Source organism: Cenococcum geophilum (assembly GCF_001692895.1).
Source record: "Cenococcum geophilum 1.58 unplaced genomic scaffold K441scaffold_8, whole genome shotgun sequence".
Taxonomy (NCBI): Eukaryota; Fungi; Ascomycota; class Dothideomycetes; order Gloniales; family Gloniaceae; genus Cenococcum; species Cenococcum geophilum.
The window spans coordinates 1,181,448-1,204,237 of NW_027137566.1; the positions used below are offsets into that span (position 1 = coordinate 1,181,448).

At 52.1% G+C, this 22,790-nt stretch overlaps 6 protein-coding genes across 6 annotated transcripts; 2 read left to right on the forward strand and 4 right to left on the reverse strand.

Moving 5' to 3' along the window:
- Nucleotides 1-450: 450 nt before the first annotated feature.
- On the reverse strand, nt 451-1,221 carry K441DRAFT_654895 (concanavalin A-like lectin/glucanase). Its single transcript, XM_067647756.1, has one exon. It carries the CDS (start codon nt 1,172-1,174, stop codon nt 548-550), a length of 627 nt encoding a protein of 208 aa, XP_067507497.1. The 5' UTR covers nt 1,175-1,221; the 3' UTR covers nt 451-547.
- Nucleotides 1,222-4,519: 3,298 nt separating this feature from the next.
- K441DRAFT_674663 (glycosyltransferase family 4 protein) lies at nt 4,520-6,921 on the reverse strand (the record flags this gene model as incomplete). The annotated part of the gene is made up of 4 exons (XM_067650777.1): nt 4,520-5,813; nt 5,869-6,144; nt 6,199-6,680; nt 6,745-6,921. 4 exons carry the CDS (start codon nt 6,919-6,921, stop codon nt 4,520-4,522), a joined length of 2,229 nt encoding a protein of 742 aa, XP_067507498.1.
- A 2,109-nt stretch (nt 6,922-9,030) lies between these two features.
- On the forward strand, nt 9,031-12,017 carry K441DRAFT_740859 (WD40 repeat-like protein). The gene is made up of 7 exons (XM_067654367.1): nt 9,031-9,208; nt 9,498-9,579; nt 9,748-10,067; nt 10,202-10,758; nt 10,847-11,317; nt 11,422-11,554; nt 11,751-12,017. Exons 1-7 carry the CDS (start codon nt 9,082-9,084, stop codon nt 11,828-11,830), a joined length of 1,770 nt encoding a protein of 589 aa, XP_067507499.1. The 5' UTR covers nt 9,031-9,081; the 3' UTR covers nt 11,831-12,017.
- A 463-nt stretch (nt 12,018-12,480) lies between these two features.
- Nucleotides 12,481-12,953, reverse strand: K441DRAFT_341269 (uncharacterized protein). The gene has a single exon (XM_067641268.1). The coding sequence runs from the start codon at nt 12,849-12,851 to the stop codon at nt 12,594-12,596; it is 258 nt and encodes an 85-aa protein (XP_067507500.1). The 5' UTR covers nt 12,852-12,953; the 3' UTR covers nt 12,481-12,593.
- Nucleotides 12,954-15,595: 2,642 nt separating this feature from the next.
- Nucleotides 15,596-15,940, reverse strand: K441DRAFT_740871 (uncharacterized protein; the record flags this gene model as incomplete). Its single annotated transcript, XM_067654368.1, has 1 exon — nt 15,596-15,940. A coding segment is annotated over one exon (307 nt), but the record flags the coding sequence as incomplete, so codon positions are not given.
- Nucleotides 15,941-20,558: 4,618 nt separating this feature from the next.
- Nucleotides 20,559-22,200, forward strand: K441DRAFT_674668 (uncharacterized protein; the record flags this gene model as incomplete). The annotated part of the gene is made up of 4 exons (XM_067650778.1): nt 20,559-21,374; nt 21,430-21,483; nt 21,533-21,706; nt 21,763-22,200. The coding sequence occupies 4 exons, from the start codon at nt 20,559-20,561 to the stop codon at nt 22,198-22,200; spliced, it is 1,482 nt and encodes a 493-aa protein (XP_067507502.1).
- Between the last annotated feature and the right edge of the window lie 590 nt (nt 22,201-22,790).

Below are 22,790 nucleotides of genomic sequence, written 5' to 3' on the forward strand. Positions count from 1 at the left end.
TATGAATTGAATACGATATTGGGCCTANTTATTCATTCATTCATCATTGACAACCCTGGCGAGAGATATGAACGAGCCAAGAATAAAAAGGGGGGGGGGATTTCAATAATACCATCAGGTTACACCATCTCAAAATTCAAAAAGCAAGACGAATCATGGCGTTTCTAGCAGGAGAGATATGTAAGCGGCGCCGAGGGGAATGGTAGAAGTGTGGTTTCAAGAAATCAGAACGTGCTTGGAATGCTAGACATGGGGAGAGTGGCTAGGGGGTCGTGATGAGGGCTGTTTGAGTAGGGATAGACCCTGTTGCGACAAATTTCCAGAGAGTCGTCCAATGGAGGAAGATAGCGACGGAGAGCGAGAGATGCAGAAATATGTCCTCATATTCTTTCGATGGCTGCTTTCGGTAGTAATACTCGAAGTTGTGAAGTAGCAGAACTTTAATAGATGGTTCCAATGTTTTGCAATTTAGAGCTAAATGGGTGTTCTGCTAATGAAAACCTGTGACTGACAAAAAGAAACGGATAAATAGGTTTCCCAAGTCTTCTCATTTTTCCTTTCGGTGTGAAACCTTAGTCCAATTAGTCCTGTCCTCAGCCACGATTCCAACAACCTTGTTGTTCGAGAGATCCTGTCTCCCAGTTGACAACACCTCTCCATCTTGGACTGCTTCCAAGAAGGTCGCATTTGTAAGGTCCCTGGATTGCAAGGACCGGTTTTTCTTCTCTATCGCCAAGCAGTCAAAGAAAAATGTAGCCCCAAGGTATGACGTTGTTGGCTGGTCAGCGCTACTCTCTCGGGAGGCTTCGACGATCCATTCTGCACAGTTTCCTACTAGCGAAACGTTTGGCGGAGCAGTTACACTGAAACTGGTGTAGGTACATGCAGAATCGTTGTAGAAGTATACAATTGCTTCTGTAGAACTTGTCGCCCTTATGTTGACATGGATGAGGTCTCCTGGCTTAACTTGGAATCCAGTGAGCGCCCAGGGGTGGTCAGGATACCACTCCCACCAAGGATAAGTAGTATATTCGGTGTCCTGATGAGTAGAGGTGACGCAAGTATGTGCCGTTCCAGCTTGAAGGACGTCGTGGCTCTCGACGAGATCAGGCGTCTTATGGCCATCAATGCCCACCCATGAAGCAGCATTGAATCTGCCCGAATTCCAATACATAGTTTTCCAAGCACGGTTGTCTGGGAAGGGACGTGAGATAGTCCACGATCCGTAGACTTGTGTGAAATGGTATCCCTTGTCGGCTGCGATGACGGCGCCAGACCATCGTTTCCGAATTTCTTCCGCTGATGGAGGTGTCGGCTGGCTGAGAGATTCAAAGCCCGGACGAATATACACGCGAGCCCGTGAGCAAACCTTCATCCACCAGGCATAAGACTCCGGTTCGGATGTTGGATCGGGACGCGGAGGAAGTCCGTGCTTGACGAGGAGGTCATCAGTCACCTTCATGGGATCAAAATCTGGTGGTGGCGGCTCAGGGAGCCTGACGCCTGGGGGCAGACTTTCCATAGAGTCCGTGGCTGCATCCTTAGGGCGCTGTGGCAGAGACATAATGGTTCGCTTAAATGTAAACAGCGTAAAGGACGAGTTGAGAAAAATAAATAACTGTGAAAGATGAGATTTGAAGTGTTATGCCTTTGCGGAAAACCAGAGAGGATTGACTCGGCAGGTGTCGTAGCTTTATAGACAACGAAGTGTGGTCCGTCGAATTTATTATGAGTAACAAGAGGTGGCCCTCCTTAATGCACTGCATGGCGCCACACCCCCCATCCTTACCTTAGTGCTAGGCCTACGAAAGTCTCGCCAGCTATATCATCTGAACCAAACGCCCAGCCATTATCACCACCACAGCACCAGGAGTAACCCACGCTGCTCGTAACCACTTGGAATCAATTGACAAAGCACGTGGCTATACGAACCTGGTTCTACATGCATGGATGAGAAATTCTCGCCCTCGATCTCCATTATAAAGTTTATGTATGGTTTCACAGAGCGGGGCAGAGATGGCTGTAGGACCACGCCATACATCCATTGGCTGTACTGTACCGTCCGCTCTCAGATTTTCTCAGAATCGTAAGAGAAAAATTGAATTTCTAATTAGAATTGAAGTCTTGTCACTTTTATATTTTTTCTTGAGTTTTGTGAAGCTATAGCTGTGTTCGTTGTTAGGGTTCGCCCATCTCCGTAGAAGAATTGTTGAAATTGGCAGGTTATGTGGCTAAAGCTCTATTATTGCTTATTTTCTATATAGGTGGTGGATAATCTCCTCAGGGCTTTAAGTAGAGCTTCGTAGAGAGCTTTTGCAGAGCTTTGGTAGAGCTCCGTGCACGGCTCCCCCTGAGCCTTATTATGGTCACGGAGCCCTGATTCTATTGATTCTATTGGCTGGCTCTTATCGATAACCGTGGGACTAAATCCACCAGCCGAAGGGATACCTTTTTAGAGGCCTTTGCGAGCGCTAAGGACGCATAAAATGTGAGGTAACAGGCTCCGCACAAACCCACGAGTGACTGGCAAGATGAACAATACAATGCATATAGGCGAGGTGACTTCGTCACCCGACATAAAATATGTCGGATTCTATTCTACAGAAAGGACGAGCATTGGCTACCTTAGGCAATATAGATTATTTTATATAATATTTAATAGATATCACCAACTTTATATTCCTAAGCGGCGATTTGATCCTATTGATCTGATTGGCCAAATCCTTATCGATAACGGATGGACGCAACTGGCGGGTTAAGGGATACCCGGCGCTTTCAACCCCCGGGGGCCGCCACCTCAAACGCACCACATGCTCAAGCGCACCAAATAGTATATTATTGAATTATCAACTATTTTTCCTAAACTTTGATGTCTTAATTCCTAAGGCCTTATTAGCCTACCTTATTACCAGCACCTGGTCGCTCTATCTTTAACTATTAGCCATTTAATTAACTTTAAGTGTGCGATGGCTTCGCGTCACAATTAAATACTATAACTTGTATAAATATGCAAAAACCGACTCAGTATATGCGCATTATATCCTAGACATTAGCCTCTTTCTTTATATAGTGGGGAAGCATAGTTATGGTTAATAATAATAGAATTACAAGTAATGTAAAGTGTTGGTGCGCTTGAGCATGTGGTGCGTTTGAGGTGGCGACCCCCCTCCGCAGGAGGGGGGTTGAAAGCGCCGGGTAGCTTGCTGGTCGATAAACAGGAAAGGTTCGCATCTGGTTTGGAAACCTGTATCTGCGCTAACGTTGCTCCAACCACATCTAACGCAACGATTGGCATCACGAAACTAAACCTCTAAGCTGAGTCATGCACATCACTGCGCTCTACTCAGCTTGTGTTGTTCAGTCCTCTCCTAATCTGCGCGCTTCCCTACCCACCGCCCCACACCCTTCGCCCATTTTACATATCTTTGCCCATAGTGACATGCAGCATGTATGCAATCCTATGCGGCGCCTGCCACTGTCAGAAACTGGCTTCCAACTATCTGCTCCACATATGTTAGTTTAAAGTCGAGCGGCGGCTTCGGCCGGCCGTTTATTTCAGATTCACGCACTCGCGCTCTGTTAAGGGAAAGTCGTGGTAAGGCAAGATCGATGTGTATGGTTAAAAGTAACGTTTGACAGAGAACGGCTAAAAGCAAAGGTGCATCCATTTGGCGCCCCGGCAAAGTCTCAGTGGTAGCTACTGCTGTCTGATCATGCAACGCCTGACTCGCATTTGGGAGAAGAAGCCCATCAGAATTGTAAGCCAGAAAATCTATGCGGCCGATTAAACACCTTAGCCGCAAGCACCGTCTTTCCCTCTTTCCCCGTTCTGCCGCCGTTCTGCCTCATCTGCTTGTTCGTCGCCGGTGCGGTTCGGTACCACGTCACGGAAGATCCATCCCGGCTGCTCGTCATGCCGACTCGCGGACGCAATGTACAGATTCTTCCCATGTCACTGCTACCTCGATCTGCACATGCTCACCCGCAGACAGACGAACGACCCTCTACCCGAAGGGACTGTTGTAAGCCCCGCGCGGAGCTCGTCGGGGAATGCAGAGTCGGACGTCTAATGTCGACGCTGGATTTAGGTTTGTGAGGGGCCGGGCTGCTGGAGTGCGGAGAGTAGATTAGCTTGGCGAAGCCACCACCGTGGAAGCATCCGCGAGCAAGTCTCAAGGGTGCCTGGGAATCCACCAGCTGAACCTTGTAGAGCGATTACATGACTCGAAATTCGGTCAGCGTTGCTAACCAGGGACCCTGGAATTCACGCGTGTCGAGGGGAAATTGGTGGGTTTCATAACTATAGCAGTTGAATGCGTATATAGTATTGTATTTCATAAGCATGAAGTTTCTTTATAGTATCGTTTATAGATAGTATCAGAAAAGCCCTCAGTACCTCATACAGCGCCCTGACCCATTAAAAATCAAATGAGAAAGCCAGTGAAAATTTGTCTTCTTTCTAATATTCTAAGAAGAGCAGAATGCCAGCCCCCAGAGCCGTCTAAATTTTCTATTTGTCCTAGTGCGAAGAGAGTTTCAAATTCTTGTTTCGTGGCAACTGGGTCTCAGTTTCGACGTACGGCAGACCGGCTGTCTTCCGTGCCATGTCGTTTATCCAGGCACTCTTTGGCTCGATCTTCTCGCCCTTGGCGAGGACGTCCGAGAGATACAGCCAACAGAGAGCATTACCGACGGTGCCAACTTCGTCGCTAACATGCATGGCAGCGTACTCGCTCATGTCATCGTAGGCGCTTTGGTTAGTGAAGAGGTAGTTAAGATGTTTCGCAACCGCACTGCTGTCACACGGTTCAACGAGGAACCCACTCTTCTCGTGCTGAACTTGCAATGGAATACCACCGGCCCTGGTGGCAATAATTGGAACACCCTTGTGAAGCGCTTCCGAGACTTTGACTTCGAAACCCTCACGGGTAGAGAGCTGCAAAGCAACCTTTGCGTTTGACATCAAAGCATTGAGCAGCTGGTCAGTGGGTCCAAGCCGCATGACCACGACGTCAGATTTGATGTCTGGGTACTTCGTTTCAAGGAGGTCCAGAGTTTGATCATAGATGGAGGTTGCATCTGGGTCATCAATGGCGCCGTGACCAGCAACAACGAGCTGCGGGATATCCTTGAGAGGCAGATCCTTCATGTATTTCCGACGGAGCTCAGCGTATGAGGCGAGAACATCGGGGATGCCTTTGGCAGGGTCGAAGCGAGCAATCTGGGCGATATACTCGCGGTTGGGGAAATCTAGTCTATTCATCCGCTGCTTGAAGCATTCGGAATTGAATTCATGGATGTAGTACTGAGTATCCCAGTCACTCATCTCTTTGCTTAGGCCGTCCAGCCAGTCAGTCGTGGCGGGCATGTAGCCAACCTTGTTGAAATCGACTGTATTAGGCACGAACTCCTTGACCGGGTGACTGACGAACACATCGGCATCCTTGACGTTGTTCCAAACCCACTGCCAAACTTCTGAGGTTGGAGTACCAGGTTGATCGGCCAAATCGGCTCGCACTTGGATGTGACTACGGAAAATGACTGGGCGTTCCGGGTCAAGTTTCTTAGCAATCTGGACTAAACTCGGCATCTGAGGGTCGTCAACAATGATCACATCCGCGCCACCCTTTGAGCGAGGCGCCAAAGCTCCACCTTCGGAGATCCAGAAACGTTCAGCGTTCTGAAGGCACCACTCGTCAAGGACACGGCATTGCTTCTCGGTCAATCGTAGTTTCGGGTCTGCAACGCCTTGAAGAATGTTGTGGTTGTTCTTCGTGATTCTGAAAACCTCTGGTTTGGGCTTAGGCACATACCTGAAATGTGTCAGCTATAGACGATAGATGTCAAGGCAATTGGGATGCTACCTACCAATTCGCATCGACTCCCACGAGACGTAAGAATCTGATTAGTGCGTGTCGCATGAGGGCTACACCACCGCCTTGTGGCGTGCTGTTGAAGAACGCAATTTTGGTATTGTTTTTCCTTAACGATTTAACGTATTTCATGGTTGCTTCCCAAGTCTGCACACTGACAGTCTCTGGATATTGGTCTAGACATGTAATCTGTCCATGACCTGAAGAGTCAACCTCCACCTGATTGCGAAATCCGACTTGTACGCGGGGTTGCTGGCTTGGTCCAAAGAACCTGAAATTATTAGCTTTTGGATACGGTTAAGCTTTGGGAAAGACAACAGCGAACATCAAACATTTTCTGGCCATGGAATCTGCCTCTTCGTCCGCAAACATGATTCCATGGCGGCTAACCTGAGCTAGAGGATCTTCCAGTGGTTTATCGAAAACCAAAGGAACTATATCCAACTCCCACCACAGGCGAGCCGGGAGCTGGGGGCTCATCTGGACTACCTTCCTCGTCAATCCAGCACCCACAAACTTGTACCGATGTTCCTGCTGGTAATTCCGAATTTTGTCAACGAAATAATCGGCAAGAACTGCAGGTCGCTCTTCTAGTGGGAGTGGTGTGTGCGTGCCTGACGCGATGCCAGTAGGAGTTTGTGCACCGGAAAGACCTGGAGTGCCTATGCCACTTGCTGGGGCGCTTGCTCCGTTGCCGCCGAGTGTCTGGACTGCAAAGTCGATACTGTATGTGCCANCATGGGAGGCGAATCCTACGTCGACGGTACCGCTAGCACCTTCAGTGGCTGCAATACCAATATAGAGGGTCTGAGATGTTGGGATGATTAGTAATCTGACCGGTAGTAGGTGACAGGAAATTCTAGGTTGATACCTGAAAAGAAACGCCGAAATCGTCTTCATTTTCTTTTGCGAGCTGCTTCATGGAGGACCTGGCCTGAAAGGCATATCGCGTTTTCTGCCTCCGCATGTTAGGCCTCTCTGCAGGCCCTGCTAGGCCCGGATGCCTGAGAGGCACAATGTTATTCGGATTGAGTAGTGGTGCAGACATTGTATCTAAGGGGGTATTATTGATAACCTTGATGTGCTAAGCTGAGATTGTAAGCTGGCAAGAGGGTTTCTAAGGATTTGAAGATGTCAGTGTGGGATAACCGAGACGAAAACGGAGTCGAGCTTCGACAGGGGCTTTATAGGCGGGCTCAATGGCCAGCGGAGGTAGTCCAAGGTGATATCCCGCCCTCGTATGACAGTTACTTTACGACAAGGTTAAGCGGCGCATGATCGCACAGCGGGACGGCACCCTGAGGGAAGAATGTAAAAATTGAGCGGTGGTGATAAAGATTGGTCAAGGAGTGCCTGCGGCGGAGTGACTGGATGCCTGTACGACGCGGGCAATGGCCAGCGGACGAACTGCAAGCCTCACGTGTTAGAAGCGGAGTCCCTTTATGGAATTCAGTGCGTGGGTTACAGTTCGCAGGGCAAAGCGGTGAAGAGAGTGGGAACCACCGACGAGGTCGCGACATCGTTGATCGTCACACCCAACCTAACTCCACTAGCGTCCGCACAACGTGGATGGCTTGGCCGGGGGAAGCTGCGAAAAAGCACAGCGCAGCATCTGAACGATCGCCCTCGACAAGATGCCCAGGAGCTCAAATTGCTCAAATTGCTCAAATTGCCCATATTCCGCCCTCGAGCAACCGATGGCCGATTTTCAATACTCCGAAAAGCATTCTGTGCTTATGCGCCTGCGTATGCGAAAAGGTAAGGGGTCCGAATGGCCAATGAAACGACAACGCCCCGTCAATGCACGCCATGCTTGGGATACCGCGATGCTTCATTGTGAGTGGTAATGAGTGAGTGCTCTGACAAAGTCGATGATGGGATTGCGGACGGTGGATTGGAGAGGACTGAAGGCCACGATAGCGAGCTGTGCCGCGCTGGTGGAACACCAGATTGCAAATTCACGATGTCTTCCACGAGACTCACCACCACCACCGACCGTAAACTCGGGTGCAGAAGACAATCATACTCTAAATAGCTGTGTGAGGGACTGGTCAGCGGTTAGCGTTTGGACTTGGTAGAATGCTTTTCAACCCCAGGGTAAAAATATCGCGCGTTGGCCGAAGCCGAAGCCGCATCGTGTGCATGGTTCGCGAGAAATTTAGATCCAATAGTTCTTCGCTAGGGAAAAGTTGCCAGGGGAGGGGGCGTTCATAGATTGAAACGGCTGGGGTAGTTCCGGCTGTATTTCGAGCGGACGTGAAGACATGCAGACTGGTAAGGGATAAAAGATCCCTTACAGAAAATTATACCTTTTTCTTCATTTTTAACTTTATAACCTTCTGATGGTTTTCTATATTTTTCAAATAAAAAATTTAAATAGAGAGAGTTTTAGCAAAAGCAAATCTCTATAAGATATTAGATTTTTAAAAAATATTTTTAATATCTAGTGGTAGAAAATACATACTAAATATGGTGTAACGTGTCCCGCACCACGTCGCCATACGGCCAAAAAGGCATGGGGTACTCGCGAACTTAATCGCGGGATCTAGTAATATGCTCTTACATATGGTGAGTTTTAGTGGGAAGTCGGCAAAAGACAGATTTTTGACGAGGAACTGTAGATTTCAGACACTAAAAAAGTATCACGATTACTAGATTATATATCTATAAGTAGCTTCAGATATTTGTTAAAGCTCTGGAATTGATTGTGTGACTTTTATATAGCATTTTGGCAGGGTGTGTCATTTTTGGTGTGGCGTAGGCCGGAACTGTCTAGCCTTTCCGCTGCAAGCTAGGGATCCACCCTCCAAAGTCGCTTTGGTTCCCCGTCCACAGTGAGCCCTTCCTCCTTCTCTGCGCTCAACACTCACCGTCCCATCGCAACCATCGAGCCCGGACCCACCACCTCCAAGGCGTTGCGCTGATCTCTGCGCTGTCGCCCTCCTCGCGCTGAGCTACCTCCACTGTCATCACTGTTCCGTGACACTGTTCAGCCCTGTGCGCGACTCAAGCTCGCCCATCGCGCTCGCGACCTCTAGCTTCAGGCCACTCTGCCTGGAACCGCGTCGTCGCATCCAACCCACCGCATCCCCCGCCATCTCCAACGTCTATCTGATTGTTTGCTGCTGCATCTATCTCGCCTGCCCGCCGGTCGCCAACCGCGAGCTTCACGAAACTTCGCCTAACCTGCACCAACACGTTTGGAAACATGTATAACGCACATCGTGGCATGGTGCCTCAGGGCGGCCCCAACACCCGATTGAATGAGTTGTTGGACCAGATCAGGGCTGAATTTGATCAGGAAGCCCGCCGCAGTGTTGACTATGAAAACCAAAGTGAGTTTGTTTCTGCTGTTCTGATGGATGTAGCCTTCCTCTGCATATATTGGCGCGTGCTATGCATCTCCGTCCTTTCTTTGAGCTCAGACTGCTGCGTGCATACTCTATCCGGCCCCAATGCTTAAAGCTCTTGCCTGCCCTTGAAAAGTTAAAATTTCTTCCGAGGCTGCTGGAAAGACCTCACCTGGAATATATACTTTGCTCCTTGAACAAGCAGCGCCCCTTTAACCCATATTCGGCGTCATGGCGGGAAGTAAAGTCACTAACAGGAGCTTCTCTTCCCTAGTCACCCAACAGATTAACGAAATGGAAATGGTACGGCAAAAGGTTTTCCAACTGGAGCAACAACAGCTTCAGATCAAGGCCAAGTAGGATTATCTCTTTGTGCATTATCAACAGTCACACTGCCGCTTTTACGGATGTCTAATTCTGCTCGGGTTAAGCCCGCTTGATGCTCTTTAACCTCGCGGGAGGGGTCAAATGCCCGACCCCTGTTAACTAGTTATGCATAGGATATGGCTAACAAAGTACGGCAGATATGAAGATGACATTGCGCGTCTGCAACGTGAACTAGATGCTCGTGGTGGACCTAGTCAGTCCTCACAGCATCATGGGGGACCTTCGCAACCTCCTCCACCAGCTATTGGCCATGGCCCTAGCAATCTGTTCGGTGGCATTATGGCTGGTGGTGCTGCCCAAGGCGGCCCTGGTCTTGCTCCTCCTCCGCAGGACCAACAGCAGCCCCAAGGGCTCCCGCCGCACATGCCGCAAGGCCCGCCTGGATTGAATCCGGCACCTGGGCCACCTCAGCATGCCCCATTCGCCGGGTATCAGCCGGGTCCAGCCGCTGTCAACGGTAAGCGTGAAGCAGCCCCTGATTTCGGCTGAAATGAGAACCGCTAGGTTGAAGTGAAAACTTCGATCAGCTATCAGTCATGCTCTAGGTGCGTAGAGACTCGAAGGATTTATACTGACGAACGTTCTTGTCAGGCGGCTATGGTGTACAAGCACCACAACCTACGGCTTCTCCTGGTGGAAAACCCCGGCCTCGTGGTCCTCCAGGACCTGCAACTCCGCAGCAGAACTCAGCAGCCCCGTATCCGGGATCTCCACAAGTGCCGCGTCCCACGCCTCCACCTAGCCAGCATCAGAACCAGCTCTCTGCAGCGGCTCAGCAGTCAGCCCTGGTTGCCAATAACACTCTTGCTGACCTGGACATCGATCAGCTGCCAGACCACTTCAAGAAGGAGGGGACGGACTGGTTTGCCGTCTTCAATCCCCGCACTAGGCGAGTTTTGGATGTTGACCTAATCCACAATCTTCCCCATCAGAGCGTTGTGTGTTGTGTACGGTTCAGCATTGATGGAAGATTTGTTGCAACGGGATGCAACCGGTCTGCTCAGATTTTCGAGGTTGCGTCGGGCAATCTCGTGGCTCATCTCCAAGACGGCTCGCTTCCTGAAGATGGCGATCTGTATATTCGAAGCGTGTGCTTCAGTCCTGACGGCACTTACCTTGCCACTGGTGCGGAGGATAAAGTTATCAGGGTACGTTCCACCACTTACCTCGACGATGGTGGTTGCTTCGGGTATCGCGATATTAAGACGTTGATCGCAATAACTGAATTCTCTTTAGGTCTGGGAGATTGCGAGCCGTACGATCAAACACCAGTTTACCGGCCACGACCAGGACATTTACTCGTTGGATTTCGCCCGTAATGGTCGGATAATTGCGTCAGGCAGCGGTGACCGCACTGTCCGTCTGTGGGATATTGAGACTAACTCGCAGGTTCTTCAACTTTCCATCGAAGATGGCGTCACAACGGTTGCGATCTCTCCTGACAATCGTTTTGTCGCAGCAGGCTCACTCGACAAGAGCGTCCGCGTATGGGATGCTACTAGCGGCCATCTCGTCGAACGCCTCGAAGGCGAGGTGGGACACAAGGACAGTGTCTACTCAGTTGCTTTCGCACCTTCAGGAGACAGACTAGTCAGCGGCAGTCTGGACAAGACGATCAAGATGTGGGAATTGACAACACCGCCGCGCATGATGCCGGGCTCGGGACCCCGTGGCGGCAAGTGTATTAGAACGTTTGAGGGCCACAAGGTGAGCAGCCAACGCACCAGCTCCAATCTCCTCATCTGCCGATCGTGATATCGAGGCAATATATTGCACCAAGCCACGGATACTGATGACGGGGCATCTTGCAGGACTTTGTCTTGAGCGTTGCCCTGACGCCACATGGCGAATGGGTATTGAGTGGCTCAAAGGATCGCGGCGTGCAATTCTGGGATCCCGTCACCGGAGTCGCGCAGCTCATGCTTCAAGGACATAAAAACTCTGGTGAGTGTAGCAATGATTTTCCTTCCTACGCTTGCGTACCCCACGCGACCAAACGTGGCCTCCAACAATGGTCTCCAACAATGGTCTCCAACAATGGTCTCCAACAATGGCCTCAGTGGGGTTTTTCGATAAGTGGTCAATCGTCATAGATGGAAGTCATGGAAGAAACTAACGGTGTGTCTACGTGGTGTTACAGTTATTTCCGTTGCCCCCAGCCCGACTGGAGGTGTCTTCGCCACGGGCAGCGGCGACATGCGCGCTAGAATCTGGAGGTGAGTGAAATTTCTGGCAAACAATTTCCTCTGCTCACGGTGGAAAAAAACGCACGCATCACGAAAATGCTGATCAAGATGGTCGCGCATGACCCCTCTCCATCTCTCCATTCCCGCATTCCCACATTCCCACACTCGCTCTCTCCGCATGGTGTAAAAAGATTTCATTGAGGTGTGCTGGACAATGCTTGGCGGCTTGCCTCACTCTCATTCACTTACACCCCCACCCCGAGCAATCACGCAATCGCCGAACGGGTTAACCCCCACGGCTGCTGTTGCGCCTCGCCAAGGGTGATTGGGGCAAGGAGGCGCGTGTGCGCTTTTGTGCGTTGTGGCGTGTGCGGACTGCTGCCTCCCCCAGCTCGCTCGCATGCAAGATTAAAATCTCGCGTCGGGCCCAACCTGCAAGCGCCTATGCACAACGCTGCTCCTGCACAAGCTGGCAACCACCCTGTCGGAAACCCGTGCGCACAGCAGGGCAAAGGGCCTTGTCGTTGTAGCGTGTGGTTTTTGCGCCCGGCACATCCTCCTTTGCCCCATGTTTTCCACCCCAATTAAATAATTTTTTTTTTCGTCTCTGCACTTCCACTCGCTCGCTTACTTGGCTCCGCAGGGCCTCGCCCCGCAAAAATTTGCCAGTACTCGTGCGAATTGTTCGGCTTACTCTTTGCAGTTTTACCAGATACAATGGCCCGCAATAGATGCCTCGGGCCGCTTCCCACTAGAAGGCAGGGCGGGGTAATGCTTGCGCGCCTGGTTAGCCGGACTCAGAAGGTGTAGGCGGGGTGTCTCTTTCCGGAGGATTCTATTCCATTGTCGTATGTGCCAAACAAAATTTGTAAGGGGGGTTGTGATGTGATGTTGATGCTGTATGGTGCGGTGTGTGATGCCCGAGTCGCCGAGAAACAAAATGGGCAGGGTTCAAAGATCGAAATTATGCATGTAGGTAAAACGGGCTGTATGGACTGTGTGACGGCGGGAGAGTAGGTAGAGAGAGTAGAGAAGTTTAGCCAAGGTGGACTCATTTTGGGGCTGGACTGGGACTAATTCTGGAAACTTCTTTGCCGTGTGTGTACGAAAATCGGGAGGACGGCAGCGGCAGTGATTGTGGTGGTGGCGGCGGGAAACTGGCGTCAAGTGGTCAAACTTTCACTCGTATTTTCCTCTAACTTTCTCGGCTGGGCCTTTTTGTTTTGGAGTTGGGAAGGGGTTCGTGTAGCAGTGTGTGATGGGAGTTTGCGTGTGCCCAGGTGCGGCGGATGTGCAAGTTTGCGAGTCGGCAGGACACTATTTTCTCACACGTCTCATCTCTGTTTTCCTCCTTTCTCTCTCCAAGTGCGAATTGCGAAGTGTCTGTGTTTGTGTCGGTGTGTCTGTGTGCACCCACCCCCACCACCGCCACCACAGATCGGCTCTGGAGTTGCTTTCTTCCCCAATTCCTCATTAACGTACTCTTAGCGATACCAGGCTAACCACAAAAAATTTAACGCAATCTACACAATATTCCTCAAATATCGACCGCCTTAGGTTACACAGTCACAACTCTACTTCTTTCGATCTCCTTTGCATGCAGCATACTTTGGGTCAAAACCTACCCAGGCACACGGGAATTCCTTCGCCTCTTGGTCCTGCTTCTACTAATTACTGCTGATTGCTCCACTCTCCACTTTATTGCTCATCTCTCATCTGCATACTACACAGTTCCCCGGTCCGTAGCAAGCGGACAAACAGACAAGCTTACGATAGTCTTTTGTCCCTGCGCGACTTGAGCTCCCAGCTCCACCAAAAGCTTCCTGTGCTCAAGCCTCAGCTCCACTACACTGCTTGCGACCCTTTCCCCTGCGTCGGCGAGCTGATCCGCCGATGCTGACGTTACGCTCGCTGCGACTGGGACATAGCTCCTGCTGCTGGAAAGAGCCCCGGCGCCGGCGCTGCCACTTCTACCGCTGCTGCTACTGCTGAACAGAGCAAGCCGTGCTGCTATTGCTGAACAGAGCAAGCCGCGTTGCCTCTGGGTAGAACGGCCCCAGAACCAACTCCTGCAACACCAGTTGCACAAGTGCCGTCATGTTTTTCTTCTCGTGTATCAACAAGCAGCAGCAGCAGCAGTAGCAGCAGTAGCAGCAGTAGCAGCAAACACTTTTGCTCTCCGCTCTTCTGCACCTCTGCAGCTCTGTCTCTCCGTACACTCCGTAGCTCGGCACCTCTGGAGCTTCTCCGGCGCTTTTCCACTGCATCTCCCCTCGATATCTCGATATCTCCCCATAGCCACTTGCCTGAGTCGCGGACCAAAGCTGGCTCTTGATGCTCCTTCTCCCCCCCACGCATACCCACTGCGGGTCCCAGCACGATTCCACGGCCAGCGTAGTGCCGGTCTAGCACGGTACTTAGTTGCGTGCGTACGTACGTGCGCAGACTCAGTTCAGCTCCGGTCAAAGCGAGTCTCGGGCGTCGCGGGTACGGCTAGGCAGCGTAGATCAGCGGTCACGCACAGGGCAGCGGGAGCGGGTAGAAGAGAGAGAAGGGGATAGAGAGACAGAGAGGGAGAGAGGGAGAGGGAGAGCGCAGGGTTCAACCAGCTAATGATGATGGTAGTGGTCGAGTGTAGTAGTCTGTCTGACATTGTCGTCGATTCGATACACCGTGCGGCTCGTGTATCTTGCATCCGCTGCAAAGGCTAGTAATTTCCCTCTGCAGGCCCCACCAATCGCCCACCATTGCTTCCCATCCTATCCCTCACTCCCTCTCTCCGCCTCTCGATCTGCATCTTGGATGGATACGCAGCGCCCCGCTTGGTGGTTCGATGGGCGATTTTGGGTTTCAGGGACGGAGATGGCGATGGCTGAATTCGCTCGATGGCCCCAGAGCTGATCGCTGTTCGATTGCTGCTCTGAAACCGGGTGCCGGACAAGCCGATAGTCTGGGTCTTGGGCTCCATTAGACGACAAAAAACGCTCCGAGGGGCTGACTGAGGGTGACGGTCGATCGCTTGCCGCTCATTCCGGTCTCGTTTCGATAGCTGAGGCCTTTTTTTTTCGTGATTTGTCTGGCTTGACTGATAGCCAAAGCCTGGAATAATGCGAATTGGCAATAGCGGTTGCCGAACCTATGTTCTGCAACCTCTTTTCGAGCATCGGGAGATGTACGCCCGAGAGCGGAAAGCTATTGATTTGCATCAGCCACGTCTTGGGGCTCTGGAAGTGGCGCAGCGATTGCGAGGCCCGGTCCTCGAGTCAGTCGTTGGAGAGCAAGAACCTCTTCGTTCTCGTATCTGCAGCTCTGTGAGAAGATGGAAGCATGAAGCGATGCGCAAATGCTTGGAGAGCAGACTATCGAGGAGCTGCAATGTATGGACTGGAGGTAAGGGTGTGCAGCGGTGGGTTGAGGCTCGGGCATGAGTGATTCGGGCCAATTAGGCCCGCAGAACGATGATTGGAGGGCAGTGTAATTGGTCCGTTACTATCACAATCCGAGACCAGAATGCATATGTTGAACATGACCGAAGCGAGCAAAACCACGGTTGTACAGACTGATTGTAGTTCTTTTCACGTGATTTATTGTATCCGTTGCAACGGTACAATTCGTCTGCGGTTATCGATAAGATCCAGCCCAATAGAACCATTCGGACTAAGCTGGGATGCCCAATTTTTATTTCGCCAGTGCACGGATTGCTTGGTGGTAGGACGCTACCGTGTATTCTTGGCACTACAAAATTTGAGAGCATCGATCAATAACGCTTGGTACCACATGAATGCTGACGAATACACGTGTTTGGTGTTCATACTCGTCATATAAAATTAGTGTGGATTAGGAGGCTGAAGCGTGGAGGTCATCAAAGACAAATTCGATGGTGATAGACGTTTCGGGCTTTTTGGGCTGCCGTGCCTTCTCCGCGGGGCTTGGCTTGGGCTGTCGTGGCCGTGGCAGGGGTCCTTGGACTAGCTTTTGCGTGTGGCACTGGTTAGGAGATCTGAGAACTCTGGGGCACGACCGGGGGGCCCCAGGAAAGGGGGAAAGTGGGAATTGCGGATCGGGACCAGCCGGTGGTCGGTGCATCCATGCGAGCACCCTTGTTAGGGCCGGTTTTACCGTTTTGGGGTTGACGGGGTGCATGAGGGCGGAAAATGTGTTTTGAGGATTTCCTTCCAGAGACTGTCCGGTGGGTGGGGGTTGCAAGATTGAGGCGTGGGGGAGTCTCGGGGTTCTTAGGTGGGATTCGCCAGGAGCAGCCAGTGGAGAAATCCTGGCCGTCCTACTGCAAGAGCTTAGAGAGGCGTGCTAAGTGTTGAATTGTTATTCTAGGAGACGATGGCTGCACGTGTAAAATCGCCATGGTGTTGAGGTTGCATTGATGTCAGATACGGCCCATGATTTCCCTCGAATGGAAGGTCCGCCAGCCGGTCTTGTCATTTTGCACGTTTGACAATCCGCAGCTCGCTCAAGAGGGAAATGGTTCATTTGTCATGGCCCAAACACCAACGTCAAGTGGCCCAAAGCCATGCCTCTTTCCGGAGGCTCTGGGCTCTGTGTAACATATGGTTGATTTAGTGGACATGGATCTGCCCACGGACACAATTTGATCTTGTTTCAATTGGTTGGTGGGGCCGGAAATCTCTTTACACTAGCTGGTATTCCCTCAGTTTCACTATTTCACAGCCTGTCGCACATACGAGGATTTACTTCCGCGATCACTCAGCTACATAGGGCTGGTCTTCGTCGGGCACTAGCGGTTCCAACTCTGTTTGTCCCCCCTCCGCCTTCTCCCCTGCTCTTCGTCTGGAGCTACTGCAGGTCCACAGATTCGGACAGTAAAAAGTGCCATTGCAAGGATGCTGCGTGATCGAGACACACGACTGGGAGCAGATCTTGTCTAGCGATCCTCTCGGACTGCGATAAACCTCGCCTGAGATTCTTGATAGGGGTAGGAGTGTGCAACGCGAGGCGGGATCGACAGATCAACTCCTCTTTCTCCCGAGAGTCTGGAATGAGACTGCCTCGGTGCTTTTGGCTGCTTGCTCAGAAGAATCATCTGGATACGAGATGGCAAGGGTTACGCATCAGCTGCGCACTTGAGGATCCCATTGAGCGCCATACTCCACTCACTATACCAGGGATTCCAGCATGAAGATGACATTCAAGACGGGAAGTGGGAAGTGGGAAATGATTCCTCAGACGCAGAGACATGGCTGTCTGTGGATGTTTCTGCGCAGGATGAAGCTCTTTGGCCGTGAAAATGTCTGAAGATCGGACGTGGGCGTTGAACGCCTCTCCACCCCTGAACAATATCCTGCACGAGGTTTTTGAGATGGAGCTCTTGGTTTGCAGATACGGTTACTAAATCATTTGCTCTAAAGGTGGTTTTTCTTGAACATATCTAATCAGACGCCCTGATAATGTGCTCGGGTGATGTACAGCAAATTCTCCCGATTCGCTTGTGCTTACTGTTTTAAAGTTGGATGAACTCGATGGTGCGAAACCGGCCCGGTTGCGGATGGCTCTTGCGGGAATAATAGCGGAGCAGAGCTTCACCTAGAGAGGTAAGAAAAGCAGGAAGCGTTCAAGGAAGCGCAGCTGCTCTCGGAGACGTACATAAGACAAAGCTTGGTGAATGAGGATAGACGTTGGCATGCAATGAAAATCAGCCGAAGACTGCAAGGGCACGCGAAGGCAATACATGAACCGAGGAGTTTTGCCGTATTCCTACCAAGTAGATCAGGATGGTGGGAACCCCATGGCGCTCGCTCTCAGATCGAGGGCGGCCTTGATGCCGTGGTAATGGGTCAAACGTCGGCAGCGTGGCCTGGGATCACACTCACACGCACCCTGGTGGCGACAGGGTTCGCTCCGGGGTATATATTAACAGACCAGGCCGAGATCGCTAACCGTCCCAAGTTATCTGGGCTCCGAAGCGAAGGGGTCGGGGAAGTGCTCCCGGCACCTGGGATCTCCTGATGGCTGGCCGTCGGGCGGTTGAAAGGCAAAGGACAGGTGACGCCACGGGCTTTTTGGCAGGACCGGCGGCGTTCTTGGGCCATGCAGGCGTATCCCTTTGGGTAGAGGCGCGACAGGCAAAGCGAGCAGCACTAGAGAAGGTGGTTCAGAGGCCTGGATGAGGTTGCAACAAGCGGCAGCACATGGCAGCAAATTAGAGCAGGGTGGTGACAGACCCGGAGCGTTGGTACGCGAGGCATGGGCTCCACTGTGTGGCTAATGCTTGGAACGCTGCTCGGATGCGGAGGTGGGATTCCTTTGGAGCGATACATCCATGGGGAAGAGGCGGCAGCCGCATCTGATAGGCCACGCAGTCAGAATTCGAAGAAGTAATATCATTATTCATCTGAGCACAGATACGTTGGCAGCCAAAGCGCGACAAGCCAGGCCTCCTTGGCCAACCTTACCGCTCTGGTGGGATGACGCTTGAGTGGGCCACCAACTCCAGGCGATGATGCGTGCTCTCAGCGGAGGGCACCAGCAGGAGAGAAGAGGGAGAGGGAGTGGATGGGTGAGAGAAAGGGAGTGCCAACGAGCGGTGCGACGACAGCAACAGAGCTCCAGGAAACCAATCTGGCTGCTGGTTGCTGGACGCACCGCCAGCCCATTGGCCGGCCGCCCGAAGGCCGCGCATTCCCCGCTGCGTCGCTCGCTTCAGCTGAGCCCGAATGCGGCGGAAGAGAATGAGGGGTTGAGGGCCAAAGTGACAGGTAGTGTGGTAGTGTGCCCGTGCCAATGTAGTGCCAGTGCCAGTGCCAGTACCAGTGCAGTGCCAGTGCCAGAGCCGGCCGCCAAAGCGCCTGTGAACTTTGAAGCTTGCCCACAATACGACGAGCGGATTTCGATTTCCTGCCACGGTCGGCCCGCTGCAGGTACAGAGCAGAGGGATTTTATTATTCTGCTGCGCGATGCGGTAGTTAAGGTCGTGCTCAGGAATTACTCGCAGACGGCTGCGAGCTCAGACAGAGGAATTTGTTTTGTCTGGCCCGCCTGCCGGGTTCCCGTTAGGATGGGTCAACCTCCGCCCTCAAAGCCAGTTTCTCTCCTAAAGGTTACTCCCGCGCACTGAGCACGACGTTCCAGTCTGACACGCCAGGGTCCAGTCACTCAGGACGCTGCTACCAGGCTTTACCAGGCTACCAAGAGCGCGCCGTGTGCCATGGCCCGCCCGGAAAACGTGCTTCTTGGTTGCCGTCATATTACCTAAATGTAGTCTCCGCTGTGGCCTATTATTGCCAATCCACCACCACCACTGGCGCTGAGGCCGACTCGCTGCCGTTGCTGGTGGACGCTGATGGTCGCTGGTGGTCGCGGTGGTTGCTGGTAGTCGCTCAGAGCCTCATTCAACGCAGCCGCTGTTTGCGCTCCGAGCCTGGCGAACAGTCTGCCCAGCCTATGATCTTATATCCAGCGTCCGTAGAGACAGCTCTCTGCCAGTATAATAATTGCGGAGAGTCATCCCCGCGTGCAACAGCTGTGGCATCGCATGTGCAATATGGCACCGCGGTGGCTAAGCCGTAACGATGCGCACCAGGATGTCGCTGCCCCATTTCCACCCCGGCGGCGGCTCGAATGATCTTCGAGTATCCAATTCGTGGGGAGCAGACGAGCAACAGCGGCGCGCGCGATGACAAGTCGAGATCGATCATGGATTTGGGCAGGCGTCGCTCTCCGCGCCTCTCGAGTCTCCCTTATCACGCTGTCGCTCCAGAACCTGAGCTGCCCGCCAGAGAGGTCGAGGGGTTGCAAGTCTGGCAGTCTGGCAGCAACACCTCCACTAAGCAGCAAATCCCTTCCACGGGCTCGCTGCAAAATGAATGGCCAGGCTAGGACAAAGGCGGTTTGCAGAGACTTTGCAGACTTCTCCTGCCACACGAGCGCTTGTCCCACAGGCAGCTCACAGGCAGGCCACAGGCGACCAGTCTCCTCCGTCCTGGCACACACCGACACCAGCGAGACTGATAAAGCGCCTCTTGCTGGTGGTCTCCCGCGCTGCCCAATGGGCTCCGCGCGCAGGCATGCCAGAGCGAAACCCCCACCCGCTTTGACGACCAGCGACCTGAGACTTGCCCTTGTGCAGTCCGCGCAGCCACCTTTCCCGGCCCGTTCATACTACTGGAGCTAGGGCCCTTGCGCATCTCATCATGCCGTCCCGATTCACGGTCGACGGCGAGAGCCCAGAGGATCTCAACCGCCGCGCCAGCCCCCATCTAACCCAGGCTTTCCCAGAAGTCACTCAAGCCCGGGCACCATGTCGAGCGCCTTGCGCAGGCTTTCATCACCTTGGCCTGCATGGTCGAGCGAGTTGCTTGTTCGCCCTTGCTGCAGTGCCAGTGGTCTCGATCGCCATGCGCTACCACCCTGTCCCTAGCCCTTTCTGTGAGGCCCACGGCATCGTCATCCTTGCTGCTCGTGGGATGAGAAGACACTGTATCTGATCAGCCATCTACTATGTAAACCCCCAAACTCGCCAACCACTACGCCGGGTCAAATAAGCTCTTTGCATATCCTCAACCCTCATGACCACTTCTCTCCCACGCCAGACTCTGTTGTTGTCTCACTCAGCTCGTACATAGCGCTTCTCCACATCTGTATTGATACTTACATATACTCGCCCTTCGCTCGGCTCCACCCTCGTTTCCATTGTGTCCCGCCGCCCAATTGTACCGTCGGTGACCGTCCCGGGAAAGCATTTAGACCATCGTACCAGCGTGCTCCCCCCCCAAAAGTCTTCATCAACAATGGCAGCTGTTGTTGCATCCCAGCACGCGGGTCTTTGGCAACGCCGTTCAAATCCACAAGTCCATATGCCCACCATGAACATGTCTGGCCTGGTTCCCTCCTACGACCAATCGTCGAGAACCACCACCATGCCACCAACCTCGAGAGCCTTCCAGACTTCCCATCTCGACCTCACCATGCCAATCTTCCAGAGCAATGCGATTACGACTTCCGTGCCATATCAATCCGGAGCATTTGCCTTCGACTCTCTTGCCGTGAACCCGTACAACATGCAACAAGCCTTCAATGTCAACTACCCCGCCACACTGTCACACGCCGCGACATATCCTGGAAGCAATGACCTGCAACCCGGTTTGCCAGCCGTGAGAGAGACCCGTAACGGCTTTCCCATGATGGAGAGGAGCCCACCAGTAAAGGCTGAAGCGAACTCGCCTGTCCAACCAAGCCAAATATTCAACGACCCGAATTACCACGAGGACTATAAGCAATCCAGCTCCGGAGAATCCGATAGTGGCATCATTTTTTCGACAGACGTGGACACCCTGATGAAGGCCATCCAGGCCAAATCAAAACCAGCTCAGCAACGACAGCAGCAACCCAGCAAGGTACTGCCCCAGCAACAACCTATCATTGGATATAAAGCACCTGTTGCTCACGAAACGGTAAAGGCAAGCAGCGACGCCCCAGAGAATACGAAAGGGAGCCAGAAATCAAAGAAGAGATACCAGTGCAATATGCCAGACTGCTATAAGAGTTTCTACCAGAAGACACACCTCGAGATTCACACGCGTGCACATACCGGAGTAAAACCTTTCGTGAGTCAATCAAAACACTCCGCTCATGGCGAAAATGGTTAACAGTATGGTTTAGCTATGTAAAGAGCCATCGTGCGGCCAGCGATTTTCGCAGTTGGGCAACCTAAAGGTTAGTCATGCCTACGTTAACTCTTGCCACTTTATCTTATTTCATCCAGACACATGAACGAAGACATACTGGAGAGCGACCATACAACTGCGACATCTGTGGCAAGACTTTTGCTCAGCGCGGCAACGTCCGGGCACATAAGATTGTTCACCAGCAGATTAAACCTTTTACGTGCAGACTCGACGACTGCGGCAAGCAATTCACTCAATTGGGGAACCTAAAGGTAAGAATATTTCGGAAGCCTATTGTTATAGTTGATATACTGACAGGCACATAAAGTCTCACCAGAACAAATTCCATGCATCAACTCTCCGTTACCTGACGCAAAAGTTTGCCTCCATCCGTGAGGGCGATTCCGTGACTGCTCAAGACAAGGAGCTGTGGGAGTATTTCGCAGCACTGTATAAAAACTCAAACAAAGGCATCAAAGGACGCGGCAAAGACAGAAGAATATCCGCCGCACCGTCTTCCGCCGTTTCTTCATCCTCGTCTTATTCCTCCATGGCCACCGCCTCGTCATCTTCGTCGAACAGGAATCTTAACCGATCGTTCCACCAGCACGCAGGGAGCGACAGGAGCAGTCGTTCTTCGTCGTTGTCGTCCGAAGCGACCCACAAGGCCGGTAGCGACAGTTACGACTTCGGAGCACCCGTCGACACCGGCTTCCACGGACACACCTATGGCGACCTTGTGTTCCCCGAACGCAAGATGTATTGAGCGAAGCAGGGGACTGCCATTCCACGAAGCAAAATTTTATGAAGAGCATGAAAAGACGAGTTAACGGGAGTTGCGGGCGTGTTGTATTCGACTGACTGTATGGGCGGGATTTGTCACGGGGCAGGAACACGAAGGCGAACTGGGCATACATCAAAACCATCCGGTTTGCTTTGGATGGTGGTGGTCAAATGGTGCATTATTTCTTTCATATGGGTGGAAACACGCCCAGTCGGATGACGGGCGATCTGTTTGAAATTTTTTTTTTTTTGTTATTTCTATCGTTCGGCCCGTAGCGATTGTAATTGCGCTGTTTCCTTTTCTCCCGCCATCGAGGCAGAATCTGTCGTCGCATTTGTTGTTGTTTCTTACCCATCCTCCGCATCTTACCATTCAAGGAGGGGGATAACATCGAGCGGATACCCTATTGGCTGGCGGTTTTGATCGTCCCAAGGGACGGCTTTCTATTCTTACGACTCGGTATTTTTCTTGCATCTTTCTTGCATCTCTTATTACCCGTCGGACAAGTTATCCGTCGCCTGTATCTTAGTAGCGAGAGGTTCGACCAAAAAAGGGGAGAGAGGAATCGATTG